Genomic DNA, 26,467 nt, shown 5'->3' with positions numbered 1-26,467 from the left:
AAGGTTTCTCCTCGAACTTTATTGGTCAGTTCATTTTTTTATGTTAATGAATAAGAAATATGGTATGGTTATTGAACCTGATCCTGAAAAATCATTGAGATGCTCAAGTTTTCAAAAAAAAAAGTTCTTTATTGAGTACTTTTGTTGTTGATTTAATGTTCACGACTTGTGAATGTGATTATTTTTTTTTTTACTTTACAACACAAATCCTTCTGAGGTTTATCTACAGAATCAACACAACTTTCTGAATTAGTCATCCTAAGTGAAATAACATCTAATTTAGAATCAAATGAATCACCTCTTGTTTTCAGAGATTGGCTGGCAGCAAATATAGCCTAAGGGAAAAACCCCCAGTTGGTAATATATTTAGAAGAAAAATATTTTTCAGCTGATTGTTTGGCTTATGAATGTGTGAGAAACTGTGATATGAGCCCAAGCTTCCTCATCATGTTTTCAGCTCCCTTTATCATCACGGACTAATGGGTAGGTACAGAATGTTTCTTTTGCACCTCCAACCTGTATTCCTTTACTTAAGTGAGAGAGAAAAAAAGGAGGAGGGGAAAGTGACCCCTCATAAACCAAAAATTTGGGTATAAACGAGCCTGGGGTGAGAGAATTAAGAAAAGCATTATAAAAATGTCAGTTTTTCTAATCCCAAATTATCAAAAAGTCATGAGTCAGGTCTCCCCAAAAATCATGGGATTTTTTTTTTTTAAAAATTGTAATTCTTTTTATTTGCCTTCTCCTTTCTGAGCCTCCAGTGTATAGTTGGGGCATGTTTTTCAAACTTTTCTACTCAGACATGAGGGCTAGAAACTTACTTTTTTTAACAACAAAGCTGAGATTCCCACATAATCACTTGACTCCTGGAATTGGTGCTTCAAGAAAAAACACCAAATAGTGTCAGACTTTTGATAAATTTGTGAGGGTTGGTAACAATGAAATGCCTCCAATGGGGCTTGGGTTATCCCAAGAAATTAGCCAGCAGTACTTAGAGAAATAGTAAATTAAGTATATCAAATAGGGCTAGTTGAAAATATTCCATCTAAACTATGATTTTATAGAAAATTAAGTTTTCAGTTAAACATAATTTTTTACTAAAAGTATCTGCTCTCCATGGAACGTTTTGATTTTAATATCAAACTAGCAAATGCTCAAAAACTGAAGTTTTCAATTTATGTCCAAAATATGTTGATTCAGATATGCTACCTCCTGGGATGTCCCCTCCCAAGTAGGGAGAATTTGATGCCTCATGAGAAATGTAGTCTGATCAGGGATCCTAGCACTGAGAGGACAATGGGAGCATGAGGCACCAGAATTGCATCTCCTGTGAGGCACAGTCATGGATTTTGGAATTGTAATATTTCAATTTTGCTCTCTATAAATATATCAGAGGGATAAATAAAGGAGAGGGAGAGGAATTATTTAAGCTCAGCACCAATGTGGACACAAGAACAAATGGGTATAAACTGGCCACCAGGAAGTTTAGACTTGAAATTAGACGAAGGTTTCTAACCATCAGAGGAGTGAAGTTTTGGAATAGCCTTCCAAGAGAAGCAGTGGGGGCAAAAGATCTATCTGGTTTTAAGATTCTACTCGATAAGTTAATGGAGGAGATGGTATGATGGGATAATGGGATTGTGGTAAGTAATTGATCTTTAAATATTCAGGGTAAATAGGACTAATCCCCTGAGATGGGATATTAGATGGATAGGATCTGAGTTACCCAGGAAAGAATTTTCTGTCGTATCTGGCTGGTGAATCTTGCCCATATGCTCAGGGTTTAGCTGATCGCCATATTTGGGGTCGGGAAGGAATTTTCCTCCAGGGCAGATTGGAGAGGCCCTGGAGGTTTTTCACCTTCCTCTGTAGCATGGGGCACGGATGACTTGCGGGAGGCTTCTCTGCTCCTTGGAGTCTTTAAACCACAATTTGAGGACTTCAATAGCTCAGACATAGGTGAGGTTTTTTGTAGAAGTGGGTGGGTGAGATTCTGTGGCCTGCGCTGTGCAGGAGGCCGGACTAGATGATCAGAATGGTCCCTTCTGACCTTAGTATCTATGAACCTATGAATTTTTTATTTTTGACTGAAAAGTCAAACATTTTCCTGTCAGCTCTAATATTGGCATTCAGTGTATTTTGCTGTGCAGTGCTGAACTATGCCTTTGTCGTCTAAAATATCGAAGAAAAGGCACTGTGGTATCATAGATTTAAAGACAAAAATTGATTCCAGAGTTTCTAGCACAGGAGATATTTTTACGTTCAGTTTGATTTCTTTAATATATAGTAAAGAAATAAATTAGCCCAGTGACTTTTTCATTGTAGAACATTGTTACCTTAATGGATCTTCACTTTAGTGCTATGAATTTGATACCAGCTGAGAAGATAAAGGATTGTTTGTCTATATTGAAAGAAGGGCAGGAGACACTTCATATGGATTTAATCAGGCCACAACTTTATTATTAGATGTCTGGGATCACTTGGCAGATAAAAGTGTACAGTGGAGACAAATCCATGTTCATTCAAATAACTACCCAGGGCTTCCACCAGCCTCCTTTCATTTTCTGTCCAGGTCATCCAGCCAAACCAAGGCTGGGATCGAACCACCCCTCCCCTGCCCCCCCCCGTAGAAGGATTAAGGTGGGCTATAAAAAAAGGAGGGGGGGGTTGGTTCCCTGCTGTATCAATCATAGGCGCCCTGACCCCTCCTTTAACCAGCACTTCCTTTTTAAGTCTTTTACCAGGCCATTTATCTGGCCACTGGATGCCTTCCCTATGGAGTACCTGTACTGGACATCTGCCCACGCTTACAAAGTGAGTTGCAACATCATAGCCTAACTTTCTTCCCTACTCACCATAATAAGCCCTCCCTGAAATCTGCTGTGGGGAACGCAAAAAACCCCCACTCCACCTAAGCCAACATGGTGGTGACAGAAAAATTTCAGTCCCCTTAAAAAGGAATGACTAGTGCAATGCCCACAGCAGGTCCTAATCAATCTGATATTTGCCATCTTGAGGGGAGGAAGGGTGGATGCTGCCTAGCTTGCTACGTGGAGAAAGGGATTCTAACACCGGCACCTGCCCCTTTTAACGCCTTCCGCACTTATGTTCCCACTGGATGAGTCAGTGTCGCCATGCTGACCCCCCACATACCCTTTTTGTAGCTGCTTCTGACCTCCTTCCCCTCACACAAGCCTGGATAATGCCAGTGCCCCCCACCCCCACTCCCCACTTCAGGTGTAGTGAGGTTAATTTCATGCAGACTTATTGAATGTAATGCTAAAATTCCATATAGAATTTTTGGCAGATGTGGAATGAGTGAGGAGCAAGCAATGATGAATAGCAGCTAGACAGTAATATTTAAATTAAACTTTAATATTAAATTAGAGACAATGAGCTTGATTTTGATCTTATTTAGACTATTGCAAATTCAGAATAATGTCACTAAAATAAATAAGGTGAGAACTGTGAAAGTAAGAGACTAACAGATTTATTGGGCATAAGCTTTCATGGGGCCCCCAACCTGAAGCAAATAATCACCAGCAACTACATACCACGCAACAGGAAGCACTAACCCAGGAACCAATCCCTGCAACAAACCCTGTTGCCAACTCTAACCACATCTCTATTCAAGGGACACCATCATAGGACCTAACCACATCAGCCACACCATCAAGGGCTCATTCACCTGCACATCTACCAATGTAATATATGCCATCATGTGCCAGCAATGCCCCTCTGCCATATACATTGGTCAAACTGGACAGTCTCTATGCAAAAGAATAAATGGACACAAATCAGACATCAAGAATTGTAACATTCAAAAACCAGTAGGAGAGCACTTCAGTGTCCCTGGACACTCAATAATAGACTTAAAAGTGGCCATTCTTCAACAGAAAAAATTCAAAAACAGACTTCAACGAGAGACTGCAGAGCTGGAATTAATTTGCAAACTTGTCACCATCAAATTAGGCATGAATAAAGACTGGGAGTGGTTGGGTCACTACAAAAAGTAATTTCCCCTCTGTTGATACTCACACCTTCTTGTCAACTGTTGGGAATGGGCCACATCCACCCTGATTGAATTGGCCTCGTGAGCACTGACCCCCCCACTTAGTAAGGCAACTCCCATCTTTTCAGGTGCTGTATATTTATACTTGCCTACTGTATTTTTTGTGCATCTGATGAAGTGGATTATAGCCCAAGAAATCTTATGCCCAAATAAATTTGTTAGTCTCTAAGGTGCCACAAGGACTCCTTGTTGTTTTTGCTGATACAGACTAACACGGCTACCCCTATGAAACCTGTATAGGAAACAGTACTGAAAAATGTTTAAGGATCTTACCTTGCAAACAATTAGGCTTGTGAGTAGTCCCGTCAGAGTGACTATTCATGTGAGTAAAATTACACATTGCCAAAAATGTAGGATCAGTATAAAAATCCAACCGTCATCCTCCCTTCCTCAAAAACTCTTTAGATTTTAAAAGATTTTTTCTTAAAATCCTGTTTATGTAAAACACTTGCTAACTGAGGCTGAGGTGGGAAGTTTTATAAATGTTCTGTTGAGGGTTGAGGTTTGTTGTGGGCTGTCAGTGAGCAGAGCTGCTAATTTAAGTTGATTTGGTTGTTGTAATTTATATCAAAAGCACTTAAAATGCTAGATAGGCACCTTTTGATGTATATTTTTATAAATCAAACAATAACAATTTGTTTTTATTTTACAAAGCCTAAAATCTAGGCCTAATTTTACTTGAGGATCCTACTTTTATATGAAATATACTGAATTTCTCTAAACAGACTAGTCAATAGGTAAATTAGACATGAAAATGTATGGTTTAGTATACCTTAATAGCATGCTTTTGACACTTTGTATGTACTGCACATTTTGAGAGACGATTACATTTAAGATCCGTTAAAAATGGGAAGAAGTACTCCTAGTGAAATAGAAAAAGGTTTAACTGAATTTAGCAAAGTGAGGAGGTTTCCCAATCACATGACGTTGTAGTAGAAGTGAAATGCAGGACAGAATATAGCGTGAAATTATATAGATTACTCAGTAAATTTGCTTAATACTATTCTTTTTGGAGCAAAGAGATAAAAGAAAAATGGTCCAAATTTCCTGTGCCATACTCTCTCTCTCTCTGTGTATGTGTGTATATATATACACATACTCTATGATTTTCTGGACATTACAGTAAATTTCGTTTCAGAACCATTCCAGTATGGTGATAGGATTCCTTAAAAAACGGCAAACACAAAAGGGAAAATGCACTGAATAAAGTGAAATTCAAAACTGCCTAAAACAAAGCTAAAAACAGGAGCGGGGAGGTTTATAGACTGAAATAGTAAACCAGAAAAAATGATTTTGTGCTACTTTGATGTACAATAAAACAAAATAATACTAGCACATTGTGTGAAAAATGAACAGGGTAATGGTACCTCTGTGTAGTGGTGCTGGAAGTTGTCTTCATTTAAACACAGAGTTTGTCTTACACTGATGGAGAGCTTTGCCACTGCAAAGTTGATAGAGTGGACTTTAACTGAAATTTCTTCGTGAAGCAAAAGTCTCTTTTGGATATGTTTTCTATTTTAACCCCATTTATTTTTGCACCTTGATTATTTTATACAGTGTTTCGCAGTATTTTGTCAAAAGCTCTATTATTCAGCTGAGTAAAATGTATTTTTGCCAAAGAAAAGCGGCAATATCTTTGCAAACATTAGAACCTTATATTTTTATCATTTGGCTTGGGAAAGAATGATTCCAATGGCTTTTGCTCTGTAGATCTCTATTGTGGTGACAGCTGCAGAATGATAGTCCAGATACAAAAACTGTGTTAGGGGAGTGGAGGAATGGAATAGATAAATATACATATCTTTTACTTCTTTACATTATGTATTAAAACTTGTAACCACAATTCATAATCTGTTCCAGCTAGGGTGAAAAATGTGAGAATTTGATAGGTTAGGCCAACATTGTTAGTTTAGTCCTTACATAGCAGTCAAAAACACCAATCAGTCTGTGAGGAAGGGAAACCAGGACTGAAAAGCAAGAAACCAAAAGACTTGAATGCAACATATATTCATTCCTTTTAGTTTCCTGTCAGCCCTCTTTCCCCCCTCCAGTCTCCACCCCCAATACCTTTTAAACCACACTTTGTAGTAATGTCCACTCTTAAGTGGCTATAGTAATTTAACTGATAGGCTAAGTGGTTATCTAGATCCTTGTAGTGTTGTGGGTTTCTTTATTTGTTCTATTTATTTATTTTAGTTCAAAGGTTTTTGGTGGGATGTTTGTGTACCAGTGGCCCCAGAGAGGATTCAGGTCATCCTATCACAGTTTACATGCTAAGGCCCCAATTTGGTGACAGCAATCTGGAAAATAATCCCTACTACTGGTGTAGTTATCTTCTTAAAGCATTGTGTTAAGATAAATCAACTAATTTTAGTGGCACCACTGTGAAGCACATTGTCTCCCTTTACAGAGTACTGAGAGTACTGAGAAACAATGATTAAATGGCCAGCTGAAGGCCTCACATAAAATCAGTAGCAGAGTCAGGATTGGAAGTCAGAATTTCCTCGTTCCCAGCCTAGTGATTTAGTTCTAAAATTCTCATAGCTCTTTACCTTTTAATATACAGTCACTCCATATAACTTTGAGTGCATGCTTCTGCAAGTGTACATGCGGACTATTTCACTGATGGATCATTTGAGTACAGTATAACACTTGTTATGTTTAACTTGCCACAAGTAGTTCTTTTCTCCTAGGCAAAAATATCAGAGAGAGAGAGAGAGAGAGATGGTTCATATTTTTATAATACAAATCAATACAACCTGTATTAAGCAAACATTTCAAAAAGAAAATAAATTTAAATTTATCCAATTTGTATTTCAACAGCTCACGGCCAGGAAGACCCCCTAAACGCTCTCTGGGAGTTGCAATACAAGAAAATGCACGTCTTCTGCCCCATGGAGTCCCAGGCCTGTTATCACCAGGACTTATCTCCCCAACAGGTAATAAAATCCATCAGATGTTCAGCCTGGTCTCTTCATACTGCACAGCAGTTGAAATAAACTAATATTGATCCAAATGCCATGTCCTTCAGGGCTTTTCAAGCTTTACCAGAGGTTACATTATTGCATTTTTTGAGTATTCATGAAAACTATGTTTTGTTGCTGCAGTGACTAAAATCTAATGGATTTGTAGTTTAGTTCTTTATTAATTGTAATTTCCTTGCAGGAAATTCCATTAAATACATTATTTTATTATGAAAAAAAACACTCAGAGAAAATTAGCTATTGTCTTAAAGGGTCTTAAAGTGTGGGTTTCTTCCTTTCTGGTGAATGTGACTTTTAGTTCTCATGGGATATAAACAGGGTGGCTAATATGTATGCTATAAAATGATTCGTATAGGTTAGGAAGATATAAAACTGGTCACACTAACTATGGAAGACGTGGCTATCAAAAGGATGAATAAAACCAAATGCAGATGGTCATGATGTTCTGTATTTGTTCTCTTAATTTAGTGTCACAATGTAACTGTTGACTATAAATATACCAAAAATATTACATAATTAACAGTGTTTTGCTTCTATTCAGTAACTTAAGGCAATGTAAATTAAAAGCAAAAAGAATTTAAACTTCAGTGAAGCTTCTGGTTACTGTTGCCACCAACTGATGGTGTAATATGCATATGTTTATTTGATAATAAGGTCAACAATCCACAACTTAACTTAATTAATATACAGTAAAATGTAACCAATTACTTAAATATTCAACAAGCCTAGCAATCATAAGGGAGTGCCTGGAGCATGGTAACTTAGGCCTTGATCCTGCAACTTCTTGCACATGGGTGGACTGCTGCACTGTCCCATTGAGCTCAGTGGGGCATGGACACAGCAGTCCACCCATATACAAGAAGTTCCGGGATCAGGACCTTAAATCTCCCCATGTCCCATTGTGCATAAAGTGGGAAAATTAATGAAGAATTTCAGTTCTCTTGACCTATTGGGTCAATAAAGTACCATCATGGAAGCAGGAATGAACCTTCTTAATATTAATATTAATAATTGCTTCAAACGTACTCAAAGTTTGAAAGCATTTTGCTGGATTCAACCCCTACCCCAGTTCAGCTGGTCCCAGTCTGTTATCTAATTATAATAATATGTCATTAATAATTCATTTGTACTGTAGTAACGTTCTGAAGACTGATTTTCAAAAACACATTTTTTATTAGGTTTCAGAGTAGCAGCCGTGTTAGTCTGTATTCGCAAAAAGAAAAGGAGTACTTGTGGCACCTTAGAGACTAACAAATTTATTAGAGCATAAGCTTTCGTGAGCTACAGCTCACTTCATCGGATGCATTTTTTATTAGAATTTTTGAAACAGTATCTAGTGTTCCCAGACCAAGGGTTTTCATATAGTCTGTGTTTTATTTGTTCTCCACTGATGATAACAAGAGGCAACCAGTGTTGATAAACTGTTGCCAAAAGTACACAGCATAGCCCATTGCTTGACACCGTGTTTGCAAATAGGGCCTAAAGCTATGCAAAAGGCATATTGGATTAAAGTGGTAATGTTTTAGGACCCCAGGGTGCATTGTGTGCATAGTAAAATAGTATTCAAGTGGCTCAGTATGGTCCTATGTCAGGGGTGGGCAAACTTTTTGGCCGAAGGGCCACATCTGGGTATGGAAATTGTATAGTGGGCCATGAATGCTCACAAAATTGGGGGTTGGGGTGGGGCAGGGGGTGAGGGCTCTGGATTGGGGTGTGGGCTCTGTGTGGGGCCAGAAATTAGGAGTTCAGGATGCAGGAGGGGGCTTCGGGCTGGGGCAGGGGGTTGGGATATAGTAGGAGGTGAGGGCGCCGGCTGGAGGTGCAGGCTCTGGGGTGGGGACAGGGATAAGGGGTTTGGAGTGCAGGAGGGGCTGCGGGCTGGAGCAGAGGAGTTTGGAGATGGGAGGGGGCTCCAGGCTGAGGCCGGGGGTTAGGGTGTGGGAGGGGGGTACAGGTTCTGGGGTGGGGGTGCAAGTTCTAGGGTGGGGCCAGAAATGAGGTTCAGGGTGTGGGCTCCAGGCTGGGGCAGGGGATTGGGAAGCGGGGGGGGGGTGCGGGCTCTGGCTGGGGATGGGGCTGCGGATGAGGGATTTGGGGTGCAGGAGGGTGCTCTGGGCTGGGATCAAGAGGCTTGGAGGGGGATCAGAGCTGGGGAAGAGAGTTGGGATATGGGAGGGGGTCAGTGGTGCAGGCTCCGGACAGCACTTACCTCAAGTAGCTCCCGGAAACAGTGGCATGTCCCCCCTCTGGCTCTTATTCGGAGGCGCGGCACTGGCCAGGTGGATCTGTGTGTTGCCCCATCCGCAGGTGCCGCCTCTGCAGCTCCCATTGGCCGCGGTTCCCAGCCAATGGGAGCTGTGAAGCCAGTGCTTCAGGCGGGGTCAGTGTGCAGAATCCCCTGGGTTCCCAATGTTTTAGGAGCCAGAGGGGGGACATGCTGCTGCTTGCGGAGCCACAGCACATGCAGAGTGGGGCATGCCTCCGACCCTGCTCACCAGCGGAGCTCAAGGGCTGGATTAAAAGGTCTGACAGACCGTAGTTTGTCCACCCCAGTCCTATGTGCTACTCTCCCCACAGAAAGTAGCAAAACATGCTTTAAAATTAAAAATCGGAAAAATCAAATAAAAAAGGTTAAGCTTCAAATTACTAGACGGTCTTTTGGAAAAAACTGAAGATGTTTAACCAGATACTAAAGTAATTTTTTAAAACTATTTCTACTGACATATTGCTCAGAATGAAGAGGAATTGTGAGGGCTGATACAAGTCCTTTGGAGACTCAGAGAACCTATTGTCACAGCACTCCCCACATTCTTTGCACTACAGGAAAGTGCTATGAAACCAGACAATGATACAGAAGGGCTCCAAGGAAAGTTGGATCCATGAGAGTTTCTCCTTCAGCTAAGGGAAGCTGAAACAGTGCAGCTGGATATAACTGAAGCTTTAATTACTTGAAGCAGCTGCTTCTTATTTGGCCCCCTCTCAAAAAAAAGACATCTTTCTGTCTAAGAAGGCAGAGATGTGGCAGTCTTTGAAGAAGGAAAGAAAAGTGCTACAAGAGCCATTTCCACACTTGCTGGAGATCTGAGGTATGAACCTGGATGAGGCACCTGGGACTTGAAGCTTTATTTATATCTGCTTATTGATAATTATTGGATTAATCAACTCTCAGGCTCTGTCTGAATGGCTTCATGACTCTGACAATTGGCTCTCCCCCCCCCCCCCTTTCTTTTAGCTAAATTAAAAACTAAAACAGTGCATTTTACTACTTCTCAAAGGAGGTGGGATGGTTATAAGACTAGGGTGATGTGTAGTAGACTAGAACCAGGGAATGATCACAGAGGTATTAACCCATTGTCTCCTGGTCACAGATCAGTTTGGGTACTTATGTTCTCACACTTACCATTATTTGTTGTTTAGTTTGGGCTATCCTTTCTGTACATAGTGACAGTCTTGGCCAGTGTCCTAAAAGAGTTTTTCTCCCCCTAAAACAATGTCAGCTTTCTGCAACATGGGAAGTAGAAGCGCTTTCTCCCGTTTGCTGGGCCAGCTAGCCACACTTATAGGCATCAGGAGGAGTGGAGAACAACCCAGGCTGTGAGAGTGACTGGGCAGAGAATGCAGCAATTTGACATAGCCTTGGGAGAACCCACTCCTTCCATTGATTGGGAAATGATGTTGGGGAGGATTTTTTCCTTACATCTTGGTGCTTCTTCAGCTCTTCTCTGTCTCTATACGTGCAATGCAGTTTTCCTCTCTAGGTCTCCTTTCCTGGGCCTCCTCAGGCCTACATCTCCCCTGAAGTCTCTGCCCTTAAAGAACCCAGCCTCTGATCTTGTCACATCTTGGTGGAGCAAGCGCAGAAAGATGGTTATCTAAATCTGTCTTCATGCTTCAAATGGGAAATTTCAAACTCGTTATGTTTGCGTAGCTTTGAAATTTCCCACAGTCTGACTGTCTCTCGCCAACATATCACCCTAGTTGGTAACTGTTCACTCAAACTCAGCATTGCAAAAACTGAGCTCCTCATTAGCAATGACATGATTCATACCTTCCTTTTGTTCACTTTAGTCCCCTCCCTCTTTTAGTGATTTATCAATTCACGGCAGTTCACCTTCAGCCATTCTGCTGGGTGCATGAATGGGTCCCAAGAAGCTGCTTCTATGAGTTGGGGAGTAAACAGATCAGTCTTGAGAGTGACAGTCAGCAACTTTCTCAAGACTTGAGTCAGCCATCTCATTTCGCCTCTTGTAATACATGCTGCTATTTTCATCACCCATTTGGCTTGTAGCAACTCAGGTACACATGGTCATTTTCACATAAAAAACAGGCAGTTAAATTAGGCATACTGCACTTCCCAGCTTTGACTTTTTGGCTGTAAGTGCTTGGGTAGAAAACTCAACACCTTGTTTGCAAATCAGTGCAATTTTTTCAGTCTAACATAACTTCTTGTTGATTTTCCATTTACAGTTAAACTTTTAATAATAGTTTCATTTTATAAATATATTAGTAGATAATGAATACCAGCTAGCACCTTTGAGTATTTAATCAATAAAGTAGTTGCTACCAGAATACTGTAAGTTTAAGTGTTGCCTTGCTTCCAATTACTATATTAAACAGTAGCTTCTTATAGTTTCTGTAGGCATAGAAAAATATCAAGAATAATTTGTCTCTGGTCTTTCCAGCAATTTAATTTAGGTTCTGTGTGTTAAAGAACTAAATGTGAGGTTTGCCAACACAATCAGTGCCCACCTACCTTTTATTAATCACAGTTTCTCTCCCGATTTCCACCTATACCTGGTCCCAAAGCTGCTTCCAAGGTGCAGTTGAGTAGCAGTCTTTGGCCTAGCAGAGAAGCTGCAAGACTTGTTGTGAAGGCCTGCAGAGCTGAGGGGTAAGGAGGAATGAGAGCATGCTTATTGAGAGATGCAGCCAAGACAGAGGAGGGCCTGTTGACAAAAGAGAGTGCTCTGTTGCATGGAGGTCAACAGCAACGTATGGCATTGGCTGAAATGTTTGAAATTCAGATAAACTTAGAAAATTCTGGTGTTTATTCAAAGTAGAAAAATATACAAGCCACCAAATCTTTAGAAGCTCCTCTGTTTTTATTGTGAAGCTGAGCTGATTGGATTCTGAGAGGAAGCAGCTTGTAAGCACACCCTCTGGTCAATTTAGAGTACCTGTTGATTTGTTTCACCACCTAAAGTAGCTGGATATAGGCCTACCATGCCTGATGGCTTCTGTCAAAAAAATGAAAAAAATGTGAATCCTCTATGTCCCATTTAAACTGGCCTTGGAGCAAAGGAAGCAAATGATTATATGGATTAATGAACTGTCCCATCAAGATAGTAGACTGAACATTTTGGTATGTTTACATCTCACTTCTGCAGATCACTTATGTTGCTTCCCATTATCCCTTTTTGGTAATCATGGATGTTCTTTTTTAAGCTCCCTTTCTAATAGGAAGCATATGGACAACTTTGTCATTATTGGCATTACCTGGTTTGATTGAGTTATTATTATCTTTAAAAAAATCAAAGACATACACATTGCTTCAACATGACTTCTCTGCCTATGGGGAATGCTAACAGTTGTAAACTGTTCGTGGTGACAGTTCTGTAGTGAATTACTTTGATATATATATATATATATATATATATATATATATATATATAATAAATTAATATGATTCAGTTAATGAGAAGTACAAGTGTTGCCAAACTCCACTAGTCCAGCTTTTAATGCTGCTCCACATTTGCAGTTCTAGCTTCCCCCTATGGTGAGAGGATCAGTGCTACCTATGCATTGTCATTGTGATAAATGGCATATCCCACAGTGGCCTGCATTCCATCTGGTGTGTCCTCGAAATGAGAAATATTTTATACCAATGACATGCTTACAAGCCAAACCTTAAATAATTGTACAAAGAACTATTTTTTAAATAATAAAAATTCATATACTTCTTTAGCAACTCCTCATTTTTAGTACCATAGCTAATGAATGTTGCCCTGAGAAAGTAAATAAATATGTAAATAATGTAACATGTAATGTTAATGTAAACATGTAAATAATGGAGAAAAATGTCTGAGCTTCAGCCTCCCCGAAAATATATTGTTAAAACTCAGTTTTTTGATAACTTAATTAAACATGGTCTCAGCTACTAATTATTATCAGAAAGGTGTGAAACTTGATAGCTTCATTTCACAGAGGTTTGTGCAAAGATGTTTTTTGGTTTCGATGCTCCTGAGTTCATACGTCCTTTGAGATCCCAAAACTCAAAATGAAGCTCAGCCAAAATGGGCAATTTTGCTAAGTTTTGAGGTGAGAAAAACGGAGTGCACTTAATATTCAGTCCACGTCTGGACTCAACTTGGCCAGATTTGCTAATGTCAGTGAACTGTTTGGGAAACTTGGCCCCTGTTTCAAGATGGTAACAAAATTCTTAAGCAGGGAAGTTTCATCTGTTTTGGGAGTTTGATATGAAAATTTCTTACAGTTCTTTTTATTATGCTACAACTAGGTGCTTTGTAGAGTAGCTGTAGTCTGGGTGGGTCATAAATTTAGGGAAAGGCTAAAAAGTTTCCTCACATGAATAAGTAGATAAATGAATAACAAGTCAAGTTTTTCAATAATTCATAATTCTTTATTTTTCTTCATGGTTTTCAGAACCTCTCTTAGCGGATTGATAATAAATTTGTTTCCTGTTAATGGCTTTTGTCCTTTTCCATTTAGGAGATATTGATTCTCTCGCCCAGGCTCATGCTTTGCTTCTTATGGGGAAACCAGTGTGGCTTGGCAATGTTTCTTTTCTATATAACTCATTACTCAGAATTATCATGAATAGAGGTAACGTTAGCAATGATATCTGCAAAGCTCCGAAAGAAGGCTTGATAATTTGAGCTCCCTCTGTCGTCTGGATGGTTGCTTCAGCAGCAACAAAATAATATTGTGACTGAACAGTGGCTGTTGGGTTTTATTTTTCTTGGCAACAGTAAGTTGAACAAAAATACTTGGATTCTGAATGAGAATCTAGAATCGCAATCCAATAAATGTAGCTTTAAAGCACAGCACATATTCTGTTATTTAAATGTCTTGACAATGTTCCTTAAAGAATCTCAAACTGTTTTGTGAGTGCTATCTTAAATCTTAGTTCTAGGAGTTATACTAGCTTTGATTAAATGTCTGAAGTAATTGAAATTAAGTTGGCATTGAGGCATTTTACACTGACATTAATAGGGATCAGCTTATTGACTCAGCTGGTTTTGAGGTTCATCAAAATGCACTCTAGTACGATAATCCTCTTGTAGTCAAACTGAGCAACTTCAGGTTCTGGAGATGCTACCTTTTGCCAAGATCATGCCTAATCCTGATTCTCCATTGTTTGGTAATAGGACAGTGTGTGTGCTAAAACACTGCTCTGAAAATGATGGGGTATAACATTACAGAAAAGGAGCATAAATAGTTTGTCCCCCCACTAGTGTCTGCATTCTGGGACAAATTTATTCAGTTGATTTTAGTGGTGTTTTGCAAAGGACACACAAGCCCATTGTATTTTTAGTCATTTAAATTCTCATTTTTGGTGGCTTGACTATTAATTGTCTGTAATAAAGTGGAAACCAAAATTTAATTTAAGAGAGTCCATTTAAATAAACACAATTGTAAACTTTTCATTGCAGGGTTGACTGTTACTGTTACCATATCTCACAGAGATAATGTGGTTGCAGGAAAATGTTGATCTATGGAGCAAAAGAATATAGTCAACCATCTATTTGCAGTGTCTTAATCCAACTTGTTTGCTCAAATAATATGCTCTTTATTAGCCTCCATATCTAAATTAGATTTGAGTTGTGAGATTTCTCATAGGAAAGTCTTCTAAGTCTGTATTTTGGCAAAATTATGAACAGTTGGTGTAACAATACTGTTGCAAATTGTCCAGAAAATTCATATAGGGAACAAAACAAAGCTCAGCAAATGATACCATAAACATACACCATATTTAAATGCAGGAGTTTTCTTAGTGGTATTTCATCCTCTGTGATTAATTCCTCTTGAAGGAATATAATAGCTGGATAATGTTATTAATTTAGTGCCAGTAGAGCTCTGTAGTCTGTAGTAAAGTTAAGTATGCAACTAGTCCTGCGGACTTGAATGGGACTACTCATGCACTTAAAGTTAAGCACATGCTTAAGTAGTTTGATAGTTGATGGCCTAGGTTCTTTTCAGATGAATAGAAAACAACTCTTTTAGTGAAAAATCTAAGTGCTAATGTCTACAGTGGAAATTGCTTGACTGATAGCCATACACCCTTTATATTGTACTACTACCAGTAAAAGTAATGGCTACACTTATTTGCTTTTGACACAAATAAAGTAAGCATTCCCTTACTTTAAAAATTACAGAATCCAAATTAGATAAATATTTGCTTTATGTTGTAATGTTTAGTATTATGTTTTCTATAATTTGCTGCTGCACTGACAGGCTGTGAATAAGATGCGAGTCTACACTCCATAAAAATATAATAAATTAACTTAAAACTACTCTGCTAGAAAAATAATAGTCTATATGTTTATGTGGGGATGCTTTCTTGGCATCCAAGAATATTTGGTCTTGATGAAGTTTAACTCCCAATATCAATGTTATGCGTTACCTTCTCATTTTAACCTGAAGTATATCCATGGGATTAGAGTTGGCAAATGTTGTGTAAGGAGAATTTAATTTTCTGACAGTATTTTTGACAGTGTATGGAGACCAACAGTCATTTGCCATCATGCTTAACTCTGAAAAGATTTGATAATGTTTTGCAAAAAGTGGTTATTAATAGAAATATGTGATTTTTTTTATTGTTCAGAGATGAGTTACATAAATTAGTTTTCCAGAAAGCATTTTTTCCATACATATTTTTCTAGAAATTATATTTGCTGATCTTATCATATCATTTACTAATGCATCAAGACAGAGATTCTTAAAATTTGGGTAAACAATGGTTAAGTGAAAACCATGCTTTTCATGCAAATAGCTTTTATTTCAGTGTATAGTTGTAGCAAATTTTGTATATATATAATTTTACACATCTGTCTGTGACACATCTATTTTCTAGTTCTTCTCTCTGGTCCCACGTTATTATCCAGGTTAGCCCATATGTTAGTACTGAGTTAGACTGTTTGTGCCTAACTGTATGTCTAGTGTGTGTCTGCTTGCCAATTAAATGCCACTCTGGTGCATGGCAATCTTATTTCAATTTGGAGTATTAGTTGCAGAAAAGTTTACATGTTGGTACACAATGCTCAGTAAAGTTACCTTCCCAGTGTTAAGTACAGTCAACTTAGCTTACTTCAGTACTATACAGTATAAATAATCAGGAAACCACATCGCTAGTAGATTTGTTTTGGGTCCAAATTGTGAGAGCTAAAGGCGTGAACTGCAGGCTCTTCATTTATGAAAAAATAAAAGAGAAATACCAAATGAAAGTTAAAAATAATGACATTAAAATACACCAGTGCCTGAGAGACGAGCACTAAAAGTGATTTTGTTGTAACTTGCAAGCAGAGTTACTTTGTGCTTAAAAAGAAGCTAGACAAAAATACTTTGCAAAGAAGGTATAAAAAAAAAACCAACCTCCCATAGAAGTTCATTTTCCACAAAGACCTTCATTTCATATGTCACAAGTATGCAAATTGTGACCTGGTATAAGAATTTGCGAAGGAGGTTCTTTGTCCAGATTTTCTTAAGTGTGCATCACTTTTAATGTCTCATTATGCTTGTTTATTACTTCAGAATTTTAGGATTGGCATTTGTGTTGGAATTGTCAATAAAGTTGCATGTATGATGAAAGAGTGTGAATGATTGGGTTAAGATACAAGAATTGCTGCTGCATGTAACCAGAGAGAGGGTCAGTCCAGCAATATTCACAGTTGTGAGCCAGACTATGCCATTAAATCACAGCCCTATGTACGGAGTAAGACAGAGATGCACTGGAGCTCCTGGGGAGTGTGCTCATACTGTGCCTGTCCCTTAGAAGAGCCGCATGTTGAGGAAGACCAGCTTTGCTGAACAAAGCAGAAAAGCATGGCCCTGCTTTCTTCCTGCTCCTTTTGAAGAAACTGCATGTGCAAAGGCAGTATCCTTGAGCAGATCTTATGCTGTAGGAAATGCATGGGCTGCAGTTGTCAGCCCTTGCATGGAAGTTTGTAAGGGGTATGTGGGGGAGCACATTCTCTGTGCCCTCCTTCCAAACCCTCACATTTCATTGAGGTGCTCTGTCTACATAAGAATGGCCATACTGGGGCAGACCAACGGTCCATCTAACCCAGTATTCTGCCTTCCGACAGTGGCCAATGCCAGCTGCTCCAGAGGGAATTAATAGAACAGGACTCAAGTGATCCATCCAGTCATCCATTCCCAGCTTCTGGCAAACAGAGGCTAGGGACAACATCCTTTTCCATTCTGGCTAATAGCCAATTATGGACCTATCCTCCATTAAATTATCTAGTTCTTTTTTGAATCCTGTTATAGTCTTGGACTTCACAGCATCCTCTGGCAAGGAGTTCCACAGGTTGACTGTGCGTTGTGTGAAAAAATACTTCCTTTTGTTTGTTTTAAATCTGCCTATTAATTTCATTTGGTGACTCCTAGTTCGTGTCTTATGAGAAGGAGTAAATAGCAGTTCCTTATTTACTTTCTCCATCTAGCCTCATGCATTTAGGACAAAAACCCGATAACCTCATAAAGACTCTAATAATTTTGCTTCCTCTTATGATTGGTAAATATGCAGTTCTGGGCACAAATTTGAACTGAATTATTGATCTAGAATAACTGAAATGTGTTGGTGTGTCTGATGAGTCATCTTAAATAACTTGATGAGGCATATTAAGTTCCAAGTGGAAATGTGTTCATTCTGCAGAATCACTTCTCCTTACTAATTAGGGTTCTAAAATGAGATGCTAGTGCCTGAATGAACATAGATACTAAACTACCCTTTCACTCTTGGAGATAGTCCTCTCCAGTTAAGACTGAGGCATGTTTGTGGGATTATATAGGACAGGTTGCACTTTTGCTGTCATGTTGTACCTGTTCTAAGAATAACTGCAGAACTTTAGTCTTATAGGCTATCAGGCTAGACCCTTTAGCCAGCAATGAATTCATCCCAAATATATTTTGCAAAGAAAAAAAATTCCCCAAAGTACAAGCCTCATTTAACGATGGGCAGATTATTTAAACCTTGACTCCAAAAAGGAAGGTACAGTATATACTATATGCTTTAAATGTAAATGATAGACATTTTTAGTAGCAAAACAAAGCCTTTATTAAAATATAGTGATCTACAAAGCTTTTTATATAATCAAATGAATTACAGTAATGCAAGTCCGAGAAATGATCTGGAAAAGGTAGAGTACATTTCCATTGAAGCAAGCTATGATAACCTTTCTGTAATTTTTTAACTTGTTGAAAGAGTATTTCTACACTGACTTATTAAATTAGGCAAGGTCACTTTTTCATTTTATTAACAGATTAGATTTGCCAGATAGTGGACTTTGATTCTGAAAATGTGGATGAATCATGCACTAACATAATGTCAAGAAGAAAATAGGTTGAAACAATGTTAAATCAATTTTATACAGCTTAAACTTTTTGTTTTTAGCATTAGGGGCTTGTAAAATGTGATAAAATGCTTAATTACTGACTGCAATTTGTGTGTTGATTAGATATGCTTTTCAAATAATAAAAACAATACTTAAGATTTTTATAAAGGAAGGAAATCTTTCAGAATTAATGAGAAATCCTCTGCATTTGACATACAGTATCATAGAATCATAGAGAAGTAGGTTTGGAAGAGACCTCAGGAGGTCATTTAGTCCAACTCCCTGCTCAAAGCAGGACCTACTGCAACTAAATCATTCTGCTAGGGCTTTGTCAAGCCTGGCCTTAAAAACCTCTACAGATGGAGATTCCATCATCTCCCTAGGTAACCCATTCCAGTGCTTCACCACCCTCCTGTTGAAATAGTTTTTCCTAATGCTTTTTTTGCCTCTGTCTTCACAAACAAGGTCAGCTCTCAGACTACTGCACTGGGCAGCACAGCATGGGGAGGAGGTGACCAGCCCTCTGGGGAGAAAGAAGTGGTTCAGGACTATTTAGAAAAGCTGGACAAGCACAAGTCCATGGGGCCGGATGCGCTGCATCCCAGAGTGCTAAAGGAGTTGGCGGATGTGATTGCAGAGCCATTGGCCATTATCTTTGAAAACTCATGGCGATCAGAGGAGGTCCCGGACAACTAGAAAAAGGCTAATGTAGTGCCAATCTTTAAAAAAGGGAAGAAGGAGTATCTGAGGAACTACAGGCCAATCAGCCTCACCTCAGTCCCTGGAAAAATCATGTAGCAGGTCCTCAAGGAATCAATTCTGAAGCACTTAGAGGAGAGGAAAGTGATCAGGAACAGTCAGCATGGATTCACCAAGGGCAAGTCATGCCTGACTAATCTAATTGCCTTCTATGATGAGATAACGGGCTCTCTGGATGAGAGGAGAGAAGTGGATGTGTTATTCCTTGACTTTAGCGAAGCTTTTGACACGGTCTCCCACAGTATTTTTGCCAGCAACTTAAAGAAGTATGGACTGGATGAATGGACTATAATGTGGATGGAAAGCTGGCTAGATTGTTGGGCTCAATGGGTAGTGATCAATGGCTCTATGTCTAGTTGGCAGCCGGTATCAAGTGGAATGCCCCAAGGGTCGGTCCTGGGGCCGGTTTGTAATCACATCAGCCAACTCCCTTGGGTGCATTGCATCCAGCCCCATGGGCTTGTGCAAGTCCAGCTTTTCTAAATAGTCCTTAACCTGCTCTTTCACCACTGAGGGCTGCTCACCTCTTCCCCACACTGTGCTGCCCAGTGCAGCAGTCTGGGAGATGACCTTGTCCATAAAGACCAAGGCAAAAAAAGCACTGAGTACTTCAGCTTTTTCCACATCATCTGTCACTAGGTTCCCTCCCCAATTCAGTAAGGGTCCCACACTTTCCCTCATCATCTTCTTGTTGCTAACATACTGCTTCTTGTCACCAGTTGTGCTTTGGCCTTCCAGATTATACCCCTGCATGCTTAAGCAATATTTTTATACTCCTCCCTAGTCATCTGTCCAAGTTTCTCTTTTGTAAGCTTCCATTTTGTGTTTAAGCTCACCAAAGATTTCTCTGTTAAGCCAAGCTGGTTGCCTACCATATTTGTTATTCTTTCTGCATATCGGGATGGTTTGTTCCTGTGCCCTCAATAAGGCTTCTTTAAAATATAGCCAGCTCTCCTGGACTCCTTTCTCCCTCATAGTAGCCTCCCAGGGGATCCTGTCCATCAGTTCCCTGAGGGACTCAAAGTCTGCTTTTCTGAAGTCCAGAGTCCATATTCTGCTTCTCTCCTTTCTTCCTTTTGTCAGGATCCTGAAGTTGAGCATCTCATGGTCACTGCTGCCAGGTTGCCAACCACTTCTACTTCCCTGACCAATTCTTCCCTGTTTGTGAGCAGCAGGTCAAGAGGAACATGGCCCCTGGTTGGTTCCTCCAGCAACTGTACCAGAAAGTTGTCCCCAACACTCTCCAGAAATGTCCTGGATTGTCTGTGCACTGCTATATTGCTCTCCCAGCAGATGTCAGGGTGACTGAAGTGCCCCATGAGAACCAGGGCCTGTGATCTGGAAACTTCTGTCAGTTGTCCGAAGATTGCCTCATCTACCTCATCCTCCTGGTCTGGTGGTCTATAGCAGACGCCCATCATGACATCACCTTTGTCACTCTCGCCTCTAAATTTAACCAAAGACTCTCAGCAGGCTTTTCTCCAGTTTCATACTGAGGCTCTGAGCAATCATACTGCTCTCTTACAAACAGTGCAACTCCTCCATCTTTTCTCCCCCGCCTGTCCTTCCTGAACAGTTTATGCCCATCCATAACAGTGCTCCAGTCATGTGAGTATGCAATCAGAGCTTTGAAAGGAGAGCTACAAACAGTAGTCAGTGAGACTATTCATGTGCTTAAAATTAAGTGCTTTACTGGAACAAGCTCAGAGTGTTCAGCACCTTGCTAATGCCAGCCATATCATTTTCATGCTCACATCCTTACTATATTTTCGTGTGCTCATTTCCCTCCCTCTTTTTTGAGGATATGCCATTTATATAACAGAGAAAATGAAATTAAAAAGATGTTTTAAAATATTATCCAACAAATACCCTTTTTAATTGTTTATAAAGAATTTGAGGCAATAATACCTAAATAAGGCAGAAAAGTTATTTTTGCAATTTCCCCTCCAATTTCTTGAAATGATTTATTTTTTAATCAGTATCTATTAACTGGGATAGGTGGATGTGTAAGAAAAAAGGTAGAGAATCTTTTCTAGTCTGTCTACAGACAGTACCCATTGCTGGAATACTGTGTCCAGTTCTGGGGCCCATGATTTAAGAAGGATGTTAATAAATTGCAGAGGGTTCAGAGAAGAACCCTGAGATTGATTAAAGAATTAGAAGCCATGCCTTATAGTAATTGAGCTCCTTGAGTCTATCTATTTAGCTTAACAAGGAGAATGTTAAGGGGTGACTTGATTACAGTCTAAAAGTACCTACATGTGAAATAATGGGTTCATCAGTCTAGCAGAGAAAGGGCATAACATTATCATATGGCTGGAAGTTGAAGCAAGACATATTCAGACTGGAAATAAGATGTAAATTTTTAACCTTGAGAGTAATGAACCATTGGAACAATTTATCAAGGGTATTAGTGGATTCTCCATCAGTGACAATTTTTAAATCAAGATTAGCTGTTTTTCTAAAAGATCTGCTCTAGGAATTATTTTGTTGAAGTTCTATGGCTTGTGGTATACTGGAACTCCGAACAGATGATCACAATAGTCCCTTCTGGCTTTAGAATCTGAGTCTATGAATACTGTCATTGATTCCCAAATGGTGGCTAACTAAAGGAGTAAATTTGAATTGTTTTCATATTACATGTATGATCTCAAATTAAAGTACACTAATATACAGAAACAGCTAAATCCCACTACCACTGACAGCTCAATAGTTCTGCACACATCTGCAGAAAACAGTCTTCTTTCTACTCACTGCACACACTCAGTGCTCAACAGAGTGCAATTGACTTGGCCCCAGCAATCGCAGAGCAGGTGACTTGATTACACTGAAATCAGGCAGAAAATGTCCTCTTCTGGCCACTCAAGTGAATCAGTCAAATTATCGAGTGGCAAAACTAATTCTACGCCTTGGGCCATCAGAGCTGCCACTTCATATAAGTCAAGCTTTCACTTAGTGTGAAATTGTTTTTTATTTTATTCTCTTTTATTTATTATGCTTATTTCAGCTAATCCATTTAGTGAATGTGAATCAGCCAGCATACTAGAGCTGTTTCAGATGTGCAACCTTCACATGCAGTGATGCTGAAATATTTGAGGACTTAGGTCCATTTAGGAAAATTCCAGCTCTCTTATGACTTTATATAATTAGAAAGGAATATTTCAGATTTTTGAATGAGAAGAAAAGATTAAATATGATTTTAAAATTGACTAAAATGACTTTTGGCTGAGCTTTTTTTAAATAACAGATATAATTCAGAGGGGACACTTAACTTACACTTTTAAGAATTAGAAACATATTTGCCATTAATTGCATGCCATTAAGTATCAGTTAATTTTAAGGAGTTTAGCAGAACAAATACTCCCCTAGAAAGCTTCTAATATTGTTTTTAATTTTAAATATGGACTTAAATTCTAAGGGGCCATGCAGAAATGAGTCCAAAGATCTACATAATTTACTCATATAAATGGTGCATCCCAGGTATCACACCAGTATATAATTCTGTCCATATGCCAGCCCCACATTTCTTTTGTGCCTCTAGGTCAGAGGTGGGCAAGTTACAGCCCACGGGCCACATCCAGCCTGCAGGACCCTCCTGCCCGGCCCCTGAGCTGCTGGCCCCTCCCCTGCTGTTTCCCCTCCCCCGCAGTCTCAGCTCACTGTGCTGCTCTGGGCAGCAAGGCTGCGGAGTTCTTGCTGGGTAGCGCAGCTGCAGAGCCGCGGCTTGACCCAGTGCTCTGTGCTGTGCGGTGGCATGGCTGGCTCCAGCCAGGAGATACAGCTGCCTGTCCTGGTGCTCTGGGCAGCATAGCTGTAGTGCCTCCAGCCACCGGTGCTCCAGGAGCGCAGTAAGGGACAGTCAGGAAGGAGAGGGGGGTTGGATAGGGTGGCGGGGGGGGGCAGTCTGGGGTTGGTCAGGGGACAGGCAGGGGTGGATGAGGAAGGGGTCCCGGTGGGCCATCAAGGGACAGGGAATCTGGAAGTTGGATGGCTCAGGAGTCCCGGGGTGCCATCAGAGGCCAAGAAGCAGGGTGGGTCGGATAGGGGGCAGGGGCCTGGCCACGCCTGGCTGCTTGGGGAGGCACATCCTCCCCTAACCGGCCCGCCATACAATTTTGGAAACCATATGTGGCCCTAAAGCCAAAAAGTTTGCCCACCCCTGCTCTAGGTGCACAGTGTTACATTGTCCCATACAAAAAGATTAAGATTCGTTGGTTTATTTCATTTCATGTAAAGGTACAGAAACAAGAGATGTGGTCAGCGAGAAATTGAAAGAAACTCCCACTCCTGCTGATTCAGTACACAGAGTCAGAATATGTCTTGTGCAGATCAGTGGAGAAAGAAGGCAGAAGTCTCAAAGGCAAGCAGAGACTTAGAAAGGAGTGGGAAGGTTCACACTGTTAACAAGATGGATGCATTTTTGCTGGTGGCATGGGACCAGCTTCTGCTAGCTCTAGTGGGCTCTTAACAGAGTTCTTATATGTGATGTATGGAAAATGCAGTGGATTCACTGACCTTTGTGTTCTGCATCATTTAACCGCCATTGTCCTAGAAAGGTAGCGCCATCTTCCAGTGCCATTTTGGAGGATTCTGCCATTGGTTAGCTTTTGATGTTTATATGTGCAAATTTGGCTCTTAAAAACTGTTATGATAAAATCTTGGATGTGCATTTGAAATATATCAGTATAATGTAGGCTTTATAAAAACCCAGATGACGTTCATTTGGTGTTTTGTTAATGACAGCTGTTTGCCAATTTCAGATTGCTGAAAGTTTGTTTGCTGCCAAGCTTGATTATCCCTGTGCAAAAATCTGTTAAGCATTGTAGACATGTTATCAGGATTTAGGTTAGTCTTCCTAGTCTGGAGCATTGCTTGTAACTAGGAGCCATCATTTGGAGTTATAGATGATTTTTTTCTCCTCAGTAGCTTATTATTTGAGGGGGAAATTGCTTGTTATAGCTATGTCTTTTGCCCAGAAACCCTGATGAGAATTTGTGTACCCAGACAAATTTTAGTCAAGCATTGTACATAGGAACTCAAGCTGAGATCAGCTTCTTTGCCCATCAATAGGGCCCTACCAAATTCATGGTCCATTTTGGTCAATTTCATGGTCAGAGGATTTAAAAAATCATAAATTTCATGATTTCAGCCATTTAAATCTGAAATTTCACGGTGCTGTAATTGTAGGTATCCTGACTAAAAAAGGAGTTGTGTGGGGTCGCAAGGATATTATAGGGGGGATTGCAGTACTGCTACTCTTACTTCTGCACTGCTGCTGGCAGCGGCTCTGCCTGCCGAGCTGGGCAGCTGGGGAGCAGTGGCTGCTGGCTGGGAGCCCAACTCTGAATCCAGAGCCACTGCCAGCAGCAGCGCAGAAGTAAGGATAGAAACATATGTTATTGCCACACTTCTGCAGAGCTGAGACCTTAGTCAACAGCCACCAGAATCCGGACACCCAGCTCTGAAGGCAGAGTGCAGAAGTAAGGATGGTGTGGCATGGTAGGGTATTATCACGCTTGCTTCTATGTTGCTGCTGGCAGGGGGCTCCCTTCAGAGCTGGGCGCTTGGCCAACAGCTGCCGCTCTCCAGCTGCCCAGCTCTGAAGGCAGTGCAGAAGTAAGGGTGGCAATACTGTGACCCCCCCCAAATAACCATGTGACCCCCCTGCAACTCCCTTTTGGGACAGGACCCCGAATTTGAGAAATGCTGATCTCCCCCTGTGAAATCTTTATAGAATAGGGTAAAAACACACAAAAGACCAGATTTCACAGGGGGGAGGAGGGGAAGACCAGATTTCATGGACCATGACGCGTTTTTCGTGGCCGTGAATTTGGTAGGGCCCTACCCATCAATATAACCAGGTCACCCCCTTTTTTGAATCCTTCCAATTGGTTCCCTTTCTCCATTGCATCACGTTCAAGCTTCTTGCCTTGTTTTCAAGGCTGGGCATTACCCTGCCTCTCCTTACTTATCTCTGCTTGTCTAGTATTGTCTGATCTCCTGTCTTCTCTACTCAGCCAGTGATGCTAACCTTGTTTGTCTGCTTCTCCTCCAACTGTGCTTTCTTTCATGCCACTGCCTATATATCTCATGCTTTCCTTGTATGGTTTTACCTTTCTGCATTCAAATCCCTATCAAGATCCATTTCTTCTCTGAGTACAAAAAATTAGCCAGCTATATGTTATCATCATCATCATCAAGACATGATGGAACTCTCAGGATGTGCCCTATTATCATCTTGACCACTAACTCTTGTATTTCTTTCTCTTACTCTTCATCTGTAAAAAGAAAAGGAGTACCCGTGGCACCTTAGAGACTAACAAATTTATTAGAGCATAAGCTTTCGTGAGCTACAGCTCACTTCATCGGATGCATCGGATCTTCATCTGTGACTCTTTTTCAGATTGTAAACTCTTTGGGGCAGCATCTTCACCTTTTTATACGTACAGCATGTACCATATTTTATGTGCTACTGTAATAGAAATCATTGACAATAATACAAATAGCCAGTTCAAGAAGGTAAAAGAGCATTCAGCTTTAAGATTTGATATTATCTGTCTATCTATCTATTTATTTATTTATTTATTTAATGCCAAATTGATTAGTCAGGTAAGTGGATATTGAGCTCCCGGGTGTTTTTGCTAAGACTAGACTTTCCCATCCAAGAAAATTAGAGGGCATTTACAGAAATGGGTGAGCTGTGATGTCTGATGTTATCACTCACGTGTCACACATGTACATTCTTGCTGGTTGGCAGCTAGCAACGTGACTTCCATGCTCCACATCTTCTGTTTGGCATCTCAAAGGTTTGCTTTCACATGTGTCAAGATGTGCCAGTTTGCTTGTGGAATTACTGTCATTATAAATGCTCTATCTGGTTCAATCAATATTTGTCTTCTGTGGAATATCAGTGCTATTCCTGCAATGCTTTCTTGGGATGCCATCAATTGTAATTATAAACAGTGCAATATCTTGGCGGAATTATACATGCTTCCTAACAGAAACCAGTTAAGGAACTACATGCATCACTTTCAAGGTATGCACAAGAAAAAAAGTTTTTTTTTCATATGTAGTTA

General features: G+C 40.1%; 1 protein-coding gene across 7 annotated transcripts in view; it reads left to right on the top strand.

The window, feature by feature from the left end:
• Positions 1-26,467, top strand: part of DACH2 (dachshund family transcription factor 2) — a 511,793-nt gene that overhangs the window by 250,559 nt on the left and 234,767 nt on the right. For all 7 annotated transcript variants that reach the window (XM_043492054.1, XM_043492056.1, XM_043492052.1 and 4 more), the window contains exon 2: positions 6,896-7,011. In XM_043492054.1, the coding sequence (XP_043347989.1) occupies positions 6,896-7,011 (116 nt within the window). The remainder of the gene's footprint in view (positions 1-6,895; positions 7,012-26,467) is intronic.

Source organism: Dermochelys coriacea, chromosome 9, assembly GCF_009764565.3.
Source record: "Dermochelys coriacea isolate rDerCor1 chromosome 9, rDerCor1.pri.v4, whole genome shotgun sequence".
NCBI lineage: Eukaryota > Metazoa > Chordata > Testudines > Dermochelyidae > Dermochelys > Dermochelys coriacea.
The sequence above is the reverse complement of the archived record's forward strand: the minus strand, read 5'-3'. Positions and strand labels throughout refer to the sequence as shown.